Source organism: Chenopodium quinoa, unplaced genomic scaffold (assembly GCF_001683475.1).
Source record: "Chenopodium quinoa cultivar QQ74 unplaced genomic scaffold, ASM168347v1, whole genome shotgun sequence".
Taxonomy (NCBI): Eukaryota; Viridiplantae; Streptophyta; class Magnoliopsida; order Caryophyllales; family Amaranthaceae; genus Chenopodium; species Chenopodium quinoa.
In genome coordinates this window covers 2,092,953-2,113,384 of record NW_018742541.1, presented here as the reverse complement: position 1 = coordinate 2,113,384, position 20,432 = coordinate 2,092,953, and the positions used below count along the sequence as shown (strand labels likewise).

General features: G+C 34.3%; 1 protein-coding gene across 1 annotated transcript; it reads right to left on the bottom strand.

The window, feature by feature from the left end:
* Window positions 1-503: 503 nt before the first annotated feature.
* LOC110720169 (vesicle-fusing ATPase-like) lies at window positions 504-19,455 on the bottom strand. Its single transcript, XM_021899185.1, has 21 exons — window positions 19,152-19,455; window positions 18,158-18,253; window positions 17,984-18,068; window positions 17,678-17,728; window positions 15,924-16,091; window positions 15,591-15,745; window positions 15,397-15,505; window positions 13,600-13,699; window positions 13,348-13,403; window positions 9,098-9,163; window positions 8,937-9,019; window positions 8,707-8,840; window positions 7,219-7,429; window positions 6,905-7,036; window positions 6,763-6,823; window positions 6,614-6,673; window positions 6,134-6,192; window positions 5,959-6,046; window positions 2,276-2,398; window positions 1,233-1,298; window positions 504-1,055 (listed from the first exon to the last, which is right to left on the bottom strand). Exons 1-21 carry the CDS (start codon window positions 19,307-19,309, stop codon window positions 912-914), a joined length of 2,205 nt encoding a protein of 734 aa, XP_021754877.1. The 5' UTR covers window positions 19,310-19,455; the 3' UTR covers window positions 504-911.
* Between the last annotated feature and the right edge of the window lie 977 nt (window positions 19,456-20,432).

Below are 20,432 nucleotides of genomic sequence, written 5' to 3'. Positions count from 1 at the left end.
AGTTTTTTCTATTGGCTTTTGGCTTTTGGCTTGTTGGCTACTTTATCACTAATAAACAACTAACAACCATTGATAATTTTACCAAACACTTTTGTAAATAGGCGGCTTAAACAATAACTTAAAAGGCCAATTCATACAGTTAATACTTCCAGCTAGTCAAACAAACCAACAGCCAACCGCTGATTGCCAAACAACCCCATAGTCATATGGGATATATTTAAATTCCCTCGATTTATGTACACCTTGATATTTGAAGACTTGATCAGGGAACACCTTCATTATAGTAGCTAGAATCTTGTAATACAAGAAAATTTTATATATGGCATGTAGGTTACTAGGTAAATGGTGATGTGTGGATTCAGTACTGCTTTACTTTTGAGCGAAGTGGGTGTGAAAATATGAACACGATTTTCGTAGATAGTTCAATACCATTAATAAATAATATGCATATCAATTACCTAACATAAAAATTAAATAAATAATCCCGGAAATGGGTAGAATATAAAAAACCAAGGTCTGATTCAACATATGCATATCAACTACCAGGTGAAATAAAAAGGAACAGCCATGAGTTGGAAACAATGGATTGAATACTGAATCATTAACACTGATTTGACAAACTCAATATCTGCTCGAACTATAGATATATATGTGATACTATATCGATTAAATAATAAATTTGCAAGGCACGATACACTCCAGCTAAATCTCTACAACACCATAATTAGATTGCTGGGGCTCCAAAAAAAGCTTGAACCCAAGAAATCATAAACAGAGGATAAAAGATTGTATAATCCCATGTATAATTACCATCTGTTCAGAACTTTTGCTGAATGACTAACGAGGAAAAAATCACAGAACTAGCCACAAAGTAAGCAACAGTTACAGAACTCGACATTGGTATACTCAAATCAATACCGGACAAGGTCCTGAAGACAGTCATAGAAGTGAGATATATCAATCTTTTCTGTTCCAGAGTAAATGGCTTCTGCTTTGCCGCCATACTCTCCTTGAGCAGCCATTTCTATTAGCATATACACTTTCTTGATTGGCATCTGCAAAGCAATATGATTAATTAAGGACAGCTATAACGTTTAGGAAAACTTAACTCTCCCTTTTAATTGTGCCCTACACCTAAAGCTTTCCTTGAAACACATCATAAGCCTTCAATGTATAGTGAAGTTTAAACTTTAATCAATACGGGGAAGGGAATTGAAAGAAGATCAACTTACATCGTTAAGGGCCTCAGCAGCAGAATCTATGTCATCTTCTGAGAATACATTGAGTTGTTGCAACACCTGAGGATAACAAACAAAGGAACAAAACTTAAAACCTGAGCAAAAGAAAAAAAATAAAGAAAGAAAAAAAAGCATAAAAAGAAAACTCCAACCACCCTTTTATTGATCAGATGTCAGTGGCACAAGTTTTAGCCCTTTTAGGTTTAAGAAGTGACCTGCCCTAATAACCTGCCCTGATTTCATAAGGTGGGAATAGGTAAAACTGCAAAAGTTTGGTTGGGGAGGTGTGGGGGTGGGGATCAAAACCATACCCATGGGTGGTGGGGCGGGGGTGTATTTTTTAGGGCATACCCGCCCACTCCGAATTTCACTAGTTATAAATATATCTCCAATTTAATATGTTGAAAAGTATTTATCAAAAAATTTAAATAAGTAAAAAATATAAAGCATAAATATTCAACTATACTAGAGTATTGTATTTTTACTTTTATTTAATTATATATTTTGAAATTAAAATTTAATCTGGTATTCAAGGTGAATCTGGGCAATGCAGGTGGTGGAGTGGGTTAAGTACTTAAGTGGGTGTGGATACTCAGTTGAAGGGTGGGGTAAAAATGGTTTAAATTTTGTGCACGTTGGGACAGAGATGAAGATAAAATTTATACCAGCGTGGGTAAAGGAGAAGAGATGGGGATATATATTCTAAATCTACCACAAAGATAACCTAAATTTCATTCATCCAAAACACAAAAGACATCTACAAACAACATTTTGCACCACAATTGTTAGTCTCACACATCAGCCTGGGGAGGTGGATGACTAACTAAACATAATCAAAGAATAATCCATTTAGTTGTGACACTATTATAAGCCCTAAGACCCTAGGGCAGACCTAGGCAATAAAAGATTACTTCAATAATAGCATGCTGAACTCTGAAGACTGTAGATATACACAATCACATTACTACTTGAGCATATAGATCTAGATCTCTTTATAGTAATCATTTGAACATGGAGATGGAGACTGATTAGGTTACCTTTCGGGAATCTTCAGTTTTCAATGTTGGAACATTGTACGTGACTGAGAATGCATCACGAATGCCAATCGAATCCAAGAAACCAACTTCACTGGTAGTCCCAATCACAAGAAGTTTCTTCCCCTGGAGAAAGACAGATATTAAGACTAGATATGGAGCAACTATGATTGTTTCAGAAGAGTCTACACATTCCACTAAGTGGTTTTATTTTAAAACATTAATTAATGCCTACTAAATATGAATTTCATGAGTAATGCCAAACTGTAAACATCCTTTGAAACGCACACATACCAAACTACTAACCCAAACCATTACCAAACTGACAAGTATTTAGTACACAGGACCAATAAATCTAAGATAAAAGAAGGCATGAGTAACAAGGGCTTCCATCCCAAGTGAAAGTGTCAAATTAAAATTTACAGTTACCCCCATGGTACAGGAATGTTAGCAATTGCCTCTCACAAAATGTGGAAGCAAAGAGATCAACCCCCCCCCCCCCAACAACCTTCCTTATTCTTATTTCTCCAGCAAAAACCCCAACAACACCAAATTTGATCATTTATTAAACTCTTTCAGCACAAGTTCCACAAAATATTCAACATCAATCAGCAACGCAAAACAAAATAAATGGAATTTTGATCTAAGGTTTGAAACTCCATTATGCTGCTTATCATTACTAGAACAAAAGGATCAGTTACAAAGATAACAGGCTAGCAACTTGAGGGAAATCACAATACAAGGAAGATAACACGGTTAGGAAGGATAAACGAGAGGTTAAACGAGGGAGAGGGAGACCAAAAATGACTTGGTTGGAAGGAGTTAGGAAGTATATGGATGTGCATGAGGATGAGGCGTTAGATCGTAAGGGATGGAGGAGGAGGATCTTTGTCTATGATTACACGGAATAATCAAATTAGGTTCATGTAGCCGACCCCACCTATGGGATTAAGGCTTTGTTTGTTTGATTGATTGATTGATTGACAATACAAGGAAGATAGTATTAGAAGAAAGAACCCGATGGTGCTGAAATGCTGTTCAAGTAAATCGAGAAAAAAATGAAAATTTCATGGGATAAGATCAAATGTAATACCAATGGAATTGGATCACAGTACAATGCTGGAAGAAACAATATTGACAAGAGCTTATCCAGAGATAGGAGGAAATCAAAGAAACTCTTTCAGCTACCAAACCCCTCCTCAGAAGGGCAATAAAGGGGTAAAATAGCAATTACCGCACTGATAATCATTGTTCACATTATAAGATAACCTCAAAATGAAATGCTGATGAGTTTGTTTACCAAAACAAGTCCATGTTCACACAGCATATTCATTACTGTACATTTGAGCATCTAGTATACGAATATTGACTGGATGAAAGAACAAGTCATTTTTCATATCAAGCTTCAATTCCTCAACAAATCAAGAAGCACAATCATCAAGGCCCAGTTCTATCTAGCTCATAAAAAACCACACTAGTAAAACAACTTTGAGCGGAATCAATGTGTCATTTTACCAGATGCAGTCTATGATGCAGAGCAAATGGATCATGTAACCAAACTAAAGTCATCTAATACAGTTTGTCTATTCAGTGTCTCTTAAAGGGTGTTCAATTACAACCACTACAATAAAAATGCATACCCCTGTGGAAGCTATTCTGATTCACAAGATAACATTATTAGAGTTTAGCCATGGATGGGCATTTAGATGCTCCACCCTTGCAACTCTCAAGGACAAGTAGAGCTCAAAGGACTAAAAGAGGCTGAGTTGAGTGATCAACCATTAAAATGTTTTATTTATTTTGCTTGTTTGTCCAGATGTTAAGAGGTTCATTATATAGCGCGGCTCATTCTGTGCTGGAGACTAACATCTGAGAACAGGAAAAAGAAAATGCTGCAGAAGCCATCACTTTCTTAAGAAAGCTCCCGAAGCCATGACCACCAATAAGGTATAAATCTCGCAGGACTTACTTACTGATTTGGTGACTCAAGCAAGTGCATACATTGTGAGACTGATATTCTCGTTTTATATAATGTTCTCCCCTATCAGTTTAAGCACTTTATGAGCTTATTTGCACTCTTCAGAACAATTTTATCCAACATTTTCTCCAGTTGTGGTTTTTGGTTTCTTCCTCTATATGTAGGTTTTGACAGTCCGTTATTCTACCCATTTGAATCAACCACGGAAGATTTTTGTGATTAGGGAGCTTGTGACTCCAAATAATTCATGCATTATTTGTGTATGAAGGGCTTTTTGAAGAGAAGAGTTCAGCTTAGGTCAAGTGAAAGCGAAAACTGTCTTAAAGCACAGTTGCTCGGTCCACCAGGCAAGGTGGCCTGACACGAACTTCAGAGTGCATCAAGGTTGTGATAATGAAGTACAATTAAACTTAAAATTCACCCCACCCCCCCCCATATATATATATATATGAGAATAAGTTCATATGTGAGAATTCATACTTATATGAGAACTGATTTTAAATTTAGAATATATAAGTAAAAGTTTAGAACATACGAGTAAAAATTTAAAACATGTGTCTGAAATTATAATTTAGAACATCTATGTGAGTAATATGTTTAGAACATTTGATTTAAGAATTAGAACAAGTGATTAAAAATTTATTAAATCTGTTTTATAAAATTTTAAACATATGAGTAAAAATTTTAACATCTGATTTAAAATTATGAACGTGTGAATAAAAATTTAGAACAAACTGATATAGAATATAGAAAGTGTGAGTAAAAAATTTAGAACACACAAGTTAAAAAATAGAACATACGCTTTAAAATCTGGAACATATAATTAAAAATCTTAGAACACACATTTTAAAATTTAGAACATATAAGTTAAAATTTTGGAACAAGTTATTTAAAATTTATGATATTAAACTTAACTAATTTATGGTTTAGAACATGTGAGTACTAAATTAGAACATTTGATTTAATTTAGAACACCCAAGGAAAAGTTTAGAACATCATATTTAAAATTTAGAACATACGAGTAAAAATTTAGAACATAAAGAGTGTTCTCACATAAGAAAAATTCTCACGAGAACCTCCCCCTATATATATATATATATATATATATATATATATATTAACGGACCTAGACTTCTTAGTCGGAGATGAAAGTCTCCAAAGTTGGGTGTACATAGCCTCATCCTCATTACCTATACATCTTTATTCATTCAACACACAAAACAACAAGGTTATCCTTAGATTAATTGCAAGATAGGCAATAATCATAACAACCTTTGTTTGTGGAAGACAAGCTACAGACCTTCCAATGGAAGACAAGATACAAACCTTTCAATCAGTACAGAGAAACTTGTACTTCCTAAGTTTTTCTTTTTAATTGCACCATTTTCTTTTTTGAGAAGTTGCATATTGATTGCACTATTTCTTTATTTGATATGTTTTATTCACTTTTTTCTTGTGTTCACACACAAAATACCCCAATTACCCTTGTTCACATGTTATAACAACAATTATTACCCCACCTTTTCTCTCTCTTATTTGTTTTTTCACATGGGCACAGATTACATTCTCTAGTTTTTACACTTTTCCTTAAATCTTGTGCCCATTCAAAATGGTGCAATTAAATAAAAAACGGAGGAAGCATATATTAGAAGTAATCAGAGAGTTGTACGAAGAATTATTTTCAAGGCATGGGAATACAAGCACAAACCAGTGGAGGAAGTCGTTTCAAGAGGACCATCAGTGTTTGTGAGATAATATTTGAAAACCGTGGGCCGATTGCCACATACTCAACAAGCCTGCAGGAAAACAGTTGAGCTATATAGATCCACTATAGAGAGAAAATAAAAGAAAAATACAAAAGAATAACATTTTGTCAGTGTCACCTCTCAATATCATCAAGTATTATTATGCTCAAGGGTGACCTGTAAGCATCCTCAAAGACCTACAAATAAAAATTAAAAATTAAAAACAAAACAAGGGTTAAACTCAAGATAGCCCAGATTGCAGTAATTGTGCACCTCAAACATATAACCACATGGATAAATAAAGGGAGAAAGAAGCACGTATGCAATAATGCCACATGTCTAATGTGGCAATTGTATGCTTGTCCATAAATAACAGTATAGCAAGTATAGAATGATATGTGGTAATGAAAGAAACATATTATTAAAACATGATAAACAAGACGCTATAGTCCTCACCTTATACTCACTACGTTTGGGAAAAGGAAAAAAAAAAATTGATCAATAAAGTTCAAAAATAAAATCAAATTGAGATGAGTACAAATCAGGTTAAGAGAATACACACTAAGCTTACTTTTCACAAAAAGTTATAGCTACAAAAGAAGAGTAGTAGTAATAAACCTTGACAATATGTGCACATTTTGTACTCTCACTGAGACCAATCATGGATTCCGCTGAAACCTATTCATTAATTACAGAAACATAAATATGATATGTTCCAGTTATGGATCTTGAAAATTGCATGATCAGATCGTCAAGTTGGAACTTACAATCTTCACATAAGGAAAATCACTACAGATACCAACTGTAGCAGCCATTGCAGTCTTCCCACTACGGAGGTGAAAATTAGGAACAATTAGTTATCCAAAAAAAGCAAAATAAGGTACAAATGTAAGAAGATATATTTATTACCTGCCACTTTCACCTTCCAAAAGACATGTCAAAATTGGGCTACCTTTGCTAATTTTTACTTGTTCAGCAAGTAGCATAGTCCGTTGCTGGATATGCTCATGACGAACACCACAATCCACCATGCCATTTAACCTACAAGTTTTAGCAAAGATGTGATATAAAACTCAGACAAGGTAGATGAATAGGAAGCATGCGATTACAACAAAAGGATCATCTCATAAACCTCCAGATGGAAGCGCAGTATAAGCCAAAGCTAATTAATACTTTTATATCAATATTACATGTTATAGCACAGTAAACCCTTAATGCCCTACCTGCAACGTTCAAGATCACTAGTAGATGCTCCAAATGCTGGTTTAACTTCATCAACTGCTTCTAAAAAGTCCTTCATGGTAACTTTTATGTTCTCCTCATCCACTGGCTTATTAAGATCATCCATGTTTAATTGTCGGTTCAAAGCATATGATACAGCACTCTTTACAACACCTTCAAGCTCTGCTCCACTGTAATTCTTTGTTCTAGCAGCTGCATTAATGTGGACAAGTGTTAACGCCCTTAAATTATTTTAGAAAACTTTCATCAAGGTCTTTTCCAGTATATCTCATACACCACAGCACTGGACTCATTACATCATGAAAAAAAAAACCAAGTTAACAAGATTTAATTTCTTATAGTGTGTGTGTGTGTGTGTTTTTTTTTTTTTTTTTTTGGTGCCACAACACATCAAAGGTTTGAAATATACTAGGTACAAAAGCAATATAAAATCATAATACCATTTCAATATTTATAAATAATTTGCAAGAAAAAAAAAACCCCTTAAGTGGGGCATCAATTTTCAGTGATACTTCACACTAAAGGGGGGCTAAGAAATCCAAATCAAAAGGGAATGAAATCAAGAATGGCATAGAAACAGAAAAGGAAAGAAAAACCCTATTATGTAAGTCGTTTGGGTACTCTCACCACCTTTCCTTCTCCCACTATGCTCCACCATTCATCACTCTTTCACCACCATATTCTCCCCCTCTCTACATGTCTGTTCTATTGCCCCCCTCCTCGGCACCTAATCAAATCACCCATTCATGGAATCATGGTGATGTAAGTAGAGGTGGGTGGGATTTCGTGAATGTTTGAATGGGTTTTTTTTTTCCTCCATCCCTTATATCCAATTATTGTGGGTGTTTGGGGGTTGATTTTTGGGGTAGATGGTGCTGGGGGAGTTATTGGGGTATGTTGTTTTATTAATCTAAACAACACTGAAATCAAGTTATTAATGTTTATTAATCTTTAATGAATATAATCAACCTTAAATAAATGTTTTGGATGGAAAGTATAGATGGGTCTACTAAGAGTACAAACTGGAGATAGTGCAATACCTTCCATATATATGCAACAGGTTGAATACACACTGCTTAGATAAAAACTTTATACTCCCTTCCTTGTATAATACTTATACTCCATTTTGTAACATTGGATGTTTAATGCTGTAATTTGAAGCAGATGAGGGGGGGGGGGGTAAGGCCTTGAAACAATTAGTTAAACAATCATTCGTCAACGTTGCAATTACTCTGGGCATAAGCCATACGGGAACAGCAGTCAGGTGAAATTCAAAATTTTGCATTTCATCTCTATTGTTTTTTCCAAATGCTCATTTAAAATGCAAAATAATAATTGTTACATGCATCAATGCCTCATAATATGACAAAGACAGTAATTTCCTAGTGGAATGCCCAACACCAAAATTCAACATACGTCAACAAGAAGGGCACATGTGACTTCAAAACATTCACAACTAAACCACATACCCAGTTCAGCCAAATTAACATCTGGTGCAAGAAAGGAATTTTCTTTCATCTTGGTTGTATGAATTTCAAGAATTTGAAAACGACCAGCTTCATCAGGGAGGCTTATTTCCACCTGAACCTCTAAACGTCCAGGCCTGCCAGAAGTAACTATGAACATGAGTATTCAACAAATCCTATATTAGACTCCCAATGAGGTACCACTTATTTATAAATGAATATTAACAGCTCACCTTAAAAGTGCTTCATCAAGCAAATCTTTTCTGTTAGTCATACCAATCAACAAAACATTATTGAGGGCCTCCACACCATCAATCTAAAGAACAAAAAGCTTTTAGTAAAAGATTTTCTGAACATCTATTATACACAATGAAACAGCCAATTTGTAAGATACCTTTGTTAGGAGCTGGTTGACAATACTATCATGAACACCTGTACCATCCCTAGTTGAGCCTCTTGACTACAAATTCCATCAAAAGAGCATATTATATGCTTGAATAAACAGACACACAAACATACGAAGTAAGAAGTCCCACAAGGACAATAAAAGATCATAGTGTAAACATAGAGTTGCAAAAGGGCCTATGCCAATATGGTGTTTTAACAACAACAAAGCCTTAGTCCCAAAATGATTTGGGGTTGGCTATCATGAAATGTAATATGGAACCATCGCGAAAAATGAAACAAGGAAATTACATAGATAAGTTAAAAAGAAGTAATAAAGAAAAGTGAGGAAGTTAAAATAAAATAAAACAAGAGAAAACGTAGGGAGCAAGAAAACAAGGGATGTATTACGTGGAAACCCGGAATTAAGGAAAAGGCATATCACAAATGAAATTTAAATTTTTTTGGAAGTCTTACAAAAAAGTGTGCTAAGAGGAGATGTAAGGGGAGGGGGGGGGGGATAATGATGTGATGGAGAAGTTAGATAGAATCTTAAGGTAGGAAGAAAAAAAAACACTCCCTATGTTTCTGAAAGTTCGACTCACTTACTGTAGACCCTTGTTTCTAGGACAATTTGTAACAAGTGAGTGGTTATTATAAGAAAAGGGTGGAAAGGTGAGTGGCGTAATGTAATCCCCCGTATTTTTAAATATTTTATAAATGAAAATTTATTTTATTTATAATATTTATTTGTTATTTTTCATAATTTAATTTCAAAATTTTCAAATTATTAATCTGGGTCGAAAATTATTTGAACAAATTATTTTATGCACTTTTATTTTACAATTTATGTCCAATCACACAAGCCTAACCCATTTGTTTACTTAATCGATCCATTATTTTTATGAGACCCAATCTTCCTATTTACCCTACAATTCTTTCCTATAAATACCCCATGAATCCCCAAAAATTTCCCACACAAAAACGTTAGTCTTATTTTCTTTCTCCTTGTTTTATTAATTTGTGTAATTATAATTATTGATTTATGGGTTTTGATTTTATTGTTTGAAATTAATTTAATTAGTATCAAATTGTATTTTGATGATTAAACTTTATAATTTCATATTTTATAAGTGTCATAATTTTCAGATTTTGTAAATTTTATAACCTAGGGTTTTTAATTATTGAAAATCATGATTTTACGGGTTTTATGAACAATTGATTTAGGGATTTTATAGTAATGATGTTTTGAAATTTTGGTGATTATAACTAATGATTATTTTAACTTAATTCCATATTATTTTGAACACTTAAATTCGGGTTTTAATTTTTAGATTTCCGTTCGTTAATATTAATCCCGTTTTAATCCCGATCAGGTTCTGAACTCATCCGAGTTTGATGAAAAAGTAGTGTTTTTCATGTGGAAACAACGTTTTAAAAAAGACTCACTACCTTTGGTAGTGGTAGTGATCACCACCGTATCGTGGCCAAATTTAGCCTCTAAATATGATTTTCGGGCAGTTTTTAATTTTAACAAAGTTTTTTTATACTTAAAATATTATCCTTGAGTTTGATTGATAAAATTAATTATGTTTAAAGTTAATTAAGCATAAATATATGTTTTTATTGAAGTTTTAAGTGCTGGAAATAGTTTTTAAGTACTACTTTTGATGTTTTATAAAGAGGGTTTAATCACCCATTAAAAAGGGAGATTATTAGGGGTTTTTAAATAATTTTCAGATTTTTATTAAACTTTAAACTTGCTGTAATTTCATGTATAAGAGTGTATTTTAAGGTTTTTATGAAGAAAATTCAAAAAACTATATATAAGCCTTTAATTTTAACTAAAGGGAAGGTTTTAAAGTGTTGTTTGATTTGGATTTTGAAGGTTTTTAAGTAAGTTAGTATTGCTGTAAATTTGATTGATTGGGTCTTGATTGAGATGTTATTGTTTGGTTTAGGAGAGGAGTTTATTGAAGGTGATTTCTAGTTTTAAAGTGGTCAACCGAATTGTTTACACAAGGTACGTACAAGTTACGAAACCTTGCTTGTAGGTGCATGTTTAAGGACGGATCGAGAACTTAGTATCATGTATAGGATTGATTGGGTTAAATTGTCTGGTTATACATTGTGAATTTCAAATGATGTGCACTAGTTTATAATGCAAGTATTATTTGTGCTCTAATTATGCAAGGTGCGCTTAAAGGCAAAAGTATGTGATTTGTGTAAAGATTAAATTATTACTCATTCATGATTATGCAAAAGGGTATGTGATTTGTGTAAAGATTAAATTATTACTCATTCATGATTATGCAAACAGGATGAGTAAAGGAGGAATTCACGTCTTGTAAGACGAGGTTAAGGTTTTGGGGTGCCTTATGCACTCAAGGTGTTTATACACCGAGGTAGTAAAGGAATAATTAATAAATGTTGTTTGTCACTAATAAATCAAGATTTAAATTGAGAATTTGCCATGTTTGATTGAATTGTGTTGGGATGTTTGTATTGTAATGTATATGAGTCATCACCAAGTCTAAACCTATTAATCACGTAAAGTGCAAGATGGATGAGCAATAAAACTCTGGATTAATGCACTTCTGGAGTAATGACAATCAGGGGTTGGAGTACATGGGGTATTAGCCGTGTACTTTTATCGAGGCTGTCTGATTTACGAGTCTCCTATTTCAAATATTATTTTTCTAAAACTAGGAGTTAGGTGAGATCTCATACTAACTACGGTCACGGAGTCGCGCCCGTGGTCGTTGGATGTTTATTGATGTTTCCGAAAGGAGGCATGGGGTTTTTCTTTTATTGAGGTTCCAAATGGGACATGGGTTGGACAACCTTGTCTATTGCTAAATCCAATGAACTAAATAAATGAGTCAGTTAATATCAATTAGTGAGGTCTTAATAAATTTGATAATTGAGTCATGAATTGAGTCTGTATTTAATGATGCTTGTGCTTGATTGTTAGTAGCATGTTAGGTATTTTCTTAATTTATTTCGCAGCTTGTATGTACTCACCTTTGCTGACTGCGTGCTTTTGTGTGTGTCTTTCTTTGGTCATGGCCTTCGCCTTTCAATGACCCTGTGACGATCCAATTTTTACACTTGTAATATTGGGGAGCAGATTAACCACAAGTTCTTACATACGCAGCATTCGCATCAGGGTTGTGGGTTGTGGGATTATGAGTAGAGAGTTGGTTATTATTCGCATTTTATTTCTTTTCATAAGTTTAAATTTATTTAAACTATGGTTTTATTTATTTATTACTTTTGTGGCGTTTTGAATAAAGGCCTTAAGGGTTCCAAGATGTAAGATTTAATTTGGTTTTTAACCAATTGTTTTGAAACTTATATATACTTGATTTAGTTTTCCGCTGCTATTTTCTGAAAAAGTCTTAACGTTTGAACACGTGGCGGTAGCACGCCAGTAGTTCTCTTGGATTTTGTTCAGGGTATTTACAGGTTTCAAGAGAGAATTATTGGGGTGTTACACGTAAGAAAAAAATGGATTAAGAGAAAGTGAGTGGAAAGGTGTAAAGAGTGTGGGGTAAGACCGGTAGTTAGTAAAAGTGAGTTGAACATTCTGACACACCCTAAATAAAAAGTGAGTCAAACTTCAAAAACAGAGGGAGTATGATGTTTCTCAACAACAACAACAAAGCCTTAGTCCCAAAATGATTTGGGGTCGGCTAACATGAATTGTCAAAAGGAATCGTACAATATAAAGAAACGAACATAACAAAACCATCATTTAAAATAGTTTGAAAAAAGGTGAGTAAAGTGAGTAAACGAAAGAGCATTTAAGAAAAATAAAGGGAGTTTTAAAGGAAAATCAAGAATAAAATTCAAGAAAGTGTTAAAAGAATGGTTTAAACATTTAAGTTGAAAATATAAAGGTTTGAGAAAACTTTAGCAAAGGAAAACAAAACATTTCATAAAACATCGGTGGGCTAAAAATAAAATTTAAAACGAAAATAAATTTAAAAGTATATATATAATCATGACACGTCATTGACGTAAATTTTCTCCCTCCACGCTAACCTGTGTGCTCGCGTGCGCGCGTGGATGTGCGTGTGCTCGTGCTCGTGCGCGTGCATGTGCGTGTGTGTGTGTGTGCGTGCAAACAAGTGCACAAATATGTTTTGCCAGGAACAAAGCAGTCAAAATCTGAAACACTCCTGACTTCCTGAGGTGATGACCTGTCTATAACAGAAACAAAGAACTATGAAGCTGTCATTGCACTCGCTGTTTTACCTTACAGATAGCATCTATTTCGTCAAAGATTATAACATGCAAATCACTTTGATCCCCTGAAAAAGCACAAATTAAAAACTTAGCAATAAAATTTTTTTAAAAAATAATAAATAATAAAAAAAATAAAGAAAAGAAAAGAAAAATGCTCAGCTAATTACATCCATTACTTCATTTGTGATCAAAGTCAATAAAACCAGCACAGGCAGCTCTAAGTATAAACGCGCCACATGCAGAGTATATATCCCACATTACCTCGAGTTCTTTGGTCTTGCTCAGCATCAGCAAATAGATCCCTGATGTTCTTCTCAGTCTCACCAACAAACTTGCTCAATACTTCCGGCCCATTGACAATCTGAAAAATAACCAAAAAAACATAACTCAATAGTCAAAATGTACTGCAGCAGAAAAATTATATGGTATCTCAAATGAAAGAGAAAACTCGAGAAATAGTTGCAAGAACATAAACTAAACATAATCTATTTGATATAGAGAGATAAAGCAAAGACAATATGTTTTTTAGGCATTTGACTGTGGCTCAATGTCCATGAAACAAACACTCAATAAATCACAATCACAAGTTGAAGTAGCAATCTCTATCACTTCATTTTGACTTTTCATTTCAAAAGAACAGAGATTCCACAATCTCAAGTTAGACAAATATAAAGTAGTTTGTCACAATTAGTTTCCAGATTGGTAATTCCAAAATTCAAACTCAAACCAATATTACTCATTCATTCAACGTCTCAACAATCACAAAGGATTGCATATTCAGATTCTCGGAACTCATAAGTCATAACAGTTAATACCAATAAGGGTCACTTAAATTAGTTAACCCTTCCTTCAAGAAAAGAAAAGAGCGTCCCAGCCTTCATATGCAACAGATCAATTTTCAAAAAGACGGTTGACTGCCTGAATATTAACACCTCAAGTCTGGGGTTTGGATTTTGGATTTTTTTTTTTTTTTTTTTTTTAAGGGAGTCTGGGGTTTGGATGTGAAACTCCTCAATTCACCAATTGCAGGGTGAGAATCCCAAAATTTGAATATTTAGAAAAACAATTAAAAAAAAAAAAAAAAGGAACTAAGACCTAGGTGCTTTAGTCCAAGAATAAAAGTCACGTAAATTCTATTATTTCCTGTAATTGGGGTAGTGACAGAGCTTGCCGGAACATGAATTAGCACAATTTCAATTAAGCCTAGGCCTAAATATGATGTAAAACACACAGTTTTCATTCATTGCACACCTCAAACAAGCCATGAAAATTCATTGGTATTCTGCTACTCTCTTTATTTCACTGTGGATACATCTCTGCCCACTATTTTCCTTTTTGTTTTGCTTTTTTGTACCTTTTTTACTTTTAAATTTTAAGGGTATGTTAGAATAGCCTCAAATTATGAGATTCTGAATGGTCAAGATCAAAGGTAACATGTATATTTTAAAAATATACTCAGTATATAGGTTACAAAAAAAAAAAAAAAAAAAAAATTAGTTACGCCTTCTCTCAAACTTCCCAAATTATGAGTACCAAGTTGCTCATGAGCCAAAAAAAAAATGCAAGTTCGAGCATTTGGCTAAACTACATGTCAGGGTTCCAGCTCTTCCATGGTTCCATCTACCCTCTCTCATGTTATCTTCAGGCAGCATGTTATCAGCCAACAAGCTCTAATCCCCAAGCAAAATGAAAGTTCTTCTTCCTAAGTCAACCAACAGTTAGGCACTTCTAAAGAACAGAATAGCAAGTTCATGAGAAGTATAATTTCCTTTCCTATGTCCGATGGAGCTACTTTAACATCACATAAAAGACAAGTCAGCAAATGCGCTTCAAGTTCTTTCAATCACATAACTCCAATACTCCGTCCAACATCAACAGATAATGCAAAACATGTAATATGCCCACTAGCCAATTTTGCAAATCTCATTTCCTCTCAACCTATACAAACTCCAAATATATATATATATATGTTTCAAAGGTATAAGGCAAAGAATAAACTGAATCAAAATCATCACGTGTGCATTGAAGCTACAAAACCCCTCCTAACATTAGACATACCTTTGGATCCTTTCCATTTAACATTTTTCCAATCTGGCGAGCCATCAGAGTCTTGCCAGTACCAGGAGGACCAAAAAGAAGCATTCCTTTAACATGCTTGATACCCAATCTACAGTAGCCAATATGGAATACAAATCAATGATACATATATTCATCATTCCAACATCATAGTAAATAAGGTTAGAAAAAATTACTTGCTAGTAACATGGGAAGGGAAAACCCTGGAGGCAAAAGCTCTTCTAAATATATCTGCAAACTCTGTACTCAATCCACCTATACCAAGTTCCTTCAAATTGAATTCTTTTTGTTTAAACAGGTTGCTGCTAGCAGATTCACGTTGATTGATAATCTGAAGAGCAAAATAAAATAGAGTCAGTTCTACAACAATTTCAATAATCATATATACTTCCAGATCTTCCACAATTTCAAAATATAGTAAATTGAAGAAGAAGAACAATCACATAATTAGAAATTGAATTCTAGAAATGTCCAGTATACATACTCAAGCTCTGGAATGGAGACCTTACCTTTATTCCACTGCCACCGGCTGCCTCAAAAATTGTGTATGTGTCATCTGACAGCATCCCTCTTTCACTATCTGACTTTTCCTGTCCTTCAACAACAGCCTGATTGACTGTGAAAAGAAAATTATTGCCTAGGTACTCAAAGACTACCTTTTGGCCTATCGTCATAACCTGCAGAAATTAAGTCATTGAGCAAGTTGTTAAGAGGTACAACAGAACAAAATACATCACTTCACTTATTCATTCTTCAACACCCATTAAGGAAAAACAGCATTTCTTGAAAACAGACCATTAACAATAAAAATATAATACCTGAGTCTCAATTTGTAGGCATTACTTCACAAAAACACAATTGTTAGAAACTTAGCCAATTAAAGTGTAAGTCATTTCATTTAGAGTCACATAATAACTATTTTTTTGTCCCCGACTAAGAGTACTTGTTCCACTAGAAGGTTATTGACTAACATCATATGCTATGGTACCCTTTAACTCTTGATATGAATGCAAAATTAATTTGGGGCATACGTGGGATGGTTTGATTCATTAACTACCAGCTAAGACTCTTGACACACACACACACACACACACACAGGTTTACCTTGACAAGAACCGTCCGTCAGACGAAGAGTTTGATCTCAAACACACAAAACTAGTTTACCTTGAGTCTCAACTCTTAGGTGTGCCTCATACAATGGTCCAAGTAATATAGCTAAAGTGATGTGATGGACTGTGCCACCAAGCCATGATTCAAGGTGTACGCAAGAAGAAAGAAAGACAGAGAAGGGAATGTCCAGGTGGAAAGGGGACAGAAGCAATAGCCAATAAGAGAGCAGCACACCAAAGCACAAGAAGACAAATACGTTGAATGATCCACTATGTTGTTTGCAACAATGCTGATACTCTATTAGAGTGAGGACAAAATCCATTAATGTCAGGTTAATGAAATGGCTTGTAATGCTTGAGTATAAAAGAAACTAGGGAGTAGTTGTAGTAGTAATTTTTCATCCAGAAATTGAGTGACATTTGAATGAGAGATTAGTATCCTCAAGCAACCATTGAGAGTTATAGCCTAAAGCTATACTTACCCTTGTAACTTCCGCTTATTTTCAATCAAAGACTCAAGCTTTCAGCCTTTATCCTACCTTGTTCGTGTTTACTGTTACATTGACATGCTTGTGAAACTAGTCTGTAACAAGTGAACCTTAGATTGGCAGCAAGACCAAAGCTTTTATGATATATTTGTTTGACAAAAAGGTCCAAGTAATATAGCTAAAGTGAACCTTAAATTAGCAGCAAGACCAAAGCTTTTACAATATTTTTGTTTGACAAAAATTTGTCAATTAGATGAAGAGGGTGGATCAGTGGAATGCCTGCATGCTTTCTTGGAAAGTAGGAATGTGGGCACTTTGTTTGATAACACTGACTAAAAAATCCTTGATGTTCAGTTATAAAGGCCCATGAAACCGCAGTTACTGAGAGAAGTGGGCTTCTGTGTTTAGTCCTTTAATAGATTTGCATAGTAGCCATAAAAAATTTATAAAAAGAAAAAAAACATGAGTAATAAAGAAAAGAAAGGGCTAATTCCTATTTTTTCAGTGTGCAGATCCAGCACCACAGATTCGAAGCATGCAATAATTTGTCTGGTCAACAAGTCTCCTCTTTATATTCATAGATCCAGCACCACTTGTATATTCACACATAAACTAAAGCAAACAGAACAAAAAGGGGAAAAAAAATAATAAAAAAAAAAACCTTGCCTGGTCAACAAGTCTCCTCTTTATAAGTTGAGCTACAACAACAGCATCAACCTGATAACAAAGAGATTTCAGCAAAAGCTTCATGGAAACAAACTGTATGGCACCAGAATTAATATGCCCATGAGGCTACAAAACAAGAAGGGTTATTAGATTCTTACTGCAACGACATTAAAGAAAGTGGAAGCATGGGGTTGCCAATTAGGAAACACCCTTTTTCAAGAAGTAAAAACGTGTAACATTGGAACATAACCCAGATATATAAACCCAAAATGAATACAGTTTCAATGGAAGTTAAGGCGAACAAACCTGTTCATCTCTAGCTTTTGCTCTTGATAAATAGTCCAATTCAAGGGTAACCACTGCAAGTTTAAATTCCTGAGGAGGAACGAATCTTCAAACAAGAGAAAAGTTAAAGTGTCAAACATGAACTTTGAAAATTATCAATTGTATGGCAAGTATCATAAGATTAAACTACCAAACCTTTTGACAGATATTGGATCCCCAGTAGAAACCCTCAAATACTTCCGTTGGACAGAATTAAGACCTATGCTCCCATTGGGTATGTCATTATGCGCTGTGTCAACAATTAAGGAGACAACAAAATTCAACTACAAGGACCATCATAACCAGCACAAAATAACCCACATTAGAAAACCAGGGACATGATTGTGGATTCACTGTGTTTTGCGACTTTAAAGTCGAATGATCCCAATTGGTGGCAAGTCTACTCACATTTGACCTATGCAATTCAACAACACAAACCCCAATCCCACCCCGTCCTAAGCAACTTGAAAGACATAACTCACAAGCACAAAATGCCCCACTCCACCCACCTCGTTAACATCGTCCAGACAGATGCCCCGCCCCGCCCTATTCCATTTCATTAACAACTTGTCCGGTGCAAAACCCGGCTCATTGAACAAGTCTAGCCATAACTACTCACCATTGAATTATGCAATTTAACTACACAAGTCACAAACTCAAAATTACTCAACCCAAACCCAATCAAAGTAACATACGTGACAGAACTACTCACAATCAACTATTGCAAATGTAATTTCATTAATGCCTGAAGCACTTTCACTTTGTTTACTTGCCCCACTTTCCCTTTGGCACTCTACTGTGTATACATGCTTAAACGATTTCTACTCCACTTTCCATGGATGGTTTCGGTTCATGTTAGCCGACCCAAAACTCTTTTGGGATTAAGGCCTTTATTGATATTGTAATGCCTAGAACATTTTGAAACAACATTTAAGCAACTAACTAAGAACAACATGATCTACACTTCATACATCTCACTTGCACTAATTCACACCCAGATTCAATCATCACAATGCGATTAATTCGCACATAAATTCAAAATAATCTTAGCATAATCCAATCACATAAACTAATTTCACAGCAAAATTATCATCAATAAACAAAAATAATCATTCAAAAATCAAAATGCAAGAAAAAAAAAAAAGGATATCCAAGAGAAAGAACCCATGAATCGCCGACTAAAGCGAAGACGAGGCGCGAGCCAGGGGAGGAAAAGCGGCGAAGATCGGCGAGAGAGCAGTAGACGAAATTGGTGTTGACGAGTTCTTTGGCCGGTGTATTGGTGACGATCATAGTATCATTCGCCATTTCTGGAAATCACAGAGCTTGAGAAAGGGAGTAAAAATGGCGGATTTGATGAAATTTTAGAGCACTGGATTTTGTTATTACATAAAATTTTGGATGATAGAGGAAGGAGGAAGAGCTTTCAATTGATCACGGTGATTTTTTTGTTAACTTTGGCCGGAGGGAACAAATCATATCCTGCAAGGGCAAAATCGTATTTTGATACACTTAGATCAAAGTGTCTATTTTACTTCAACTTAATTTCAGTTCGGTTCGGTGCAATTTAACTCCAATCAGTTTGGTTTAGTTCTTAATTTTCTTCTCTCATAAAATATTCATTTTAGCTCTATTCAGTTCAGTTCAGCTCCAATCAATTCAATTCAATTCAATTCAGTTTAGTTTAGCTCCAATCAGTTCAGCTCAGTAAATGTGAAAGGCCCTAAAGCTCTATTCACTTGACTTTAAAAAAAAATATTCAATGAAAATAATTTTAGTTAAGTAAAAATAATTTCAGTTTAACAAAAATGAGTTCAGTTCTAGTAAAAAGAATTTCAATTTAGTTAAAAATCAGTATTTTCAAAGAAGAAATATAACAGAGTATCAGTAAAAATAGTTTTCGTTTAGTTAAAATAATTTCAGTTCAGCAAGAATAAGGTGAAGTGAACGGGGCCTAAGGTTTCATTTTCTTCAATTCTTCACCGAACTAAAAAATAAGGAGTAACGGTTAAGTGCACAATTGGAGACTTTACTATGATGAAAATTGTATCATACACCCGGATATACTATGCGCATGATACACCTGGTCAAAATACAAGGACTTAAAAAACGAGGAAAGAACATTGTGTACAAACAAAAATTCAGCTTTTATCACAACAACAAATTCATCAATTACATCTTTCGATTAAAATATTATTCGAAACTATAAATCAACTCTGTAATATAATGAATCACTTTGAAATTCAAACTAGCCTTTTGTCCCATTAATGCACAGGTTATTACTTAGATTATTTTTCTTGTAATGTGTTGCTTATTTTGTGTTATATGCATTGGTGTTGTTTTGTACTCCCTCGGTTTTTTTTTAAATGATATCATGCTAATAAAGAGAATATAAAATTAAAATATTAAGTTAATTGATAAAACTTAAAAG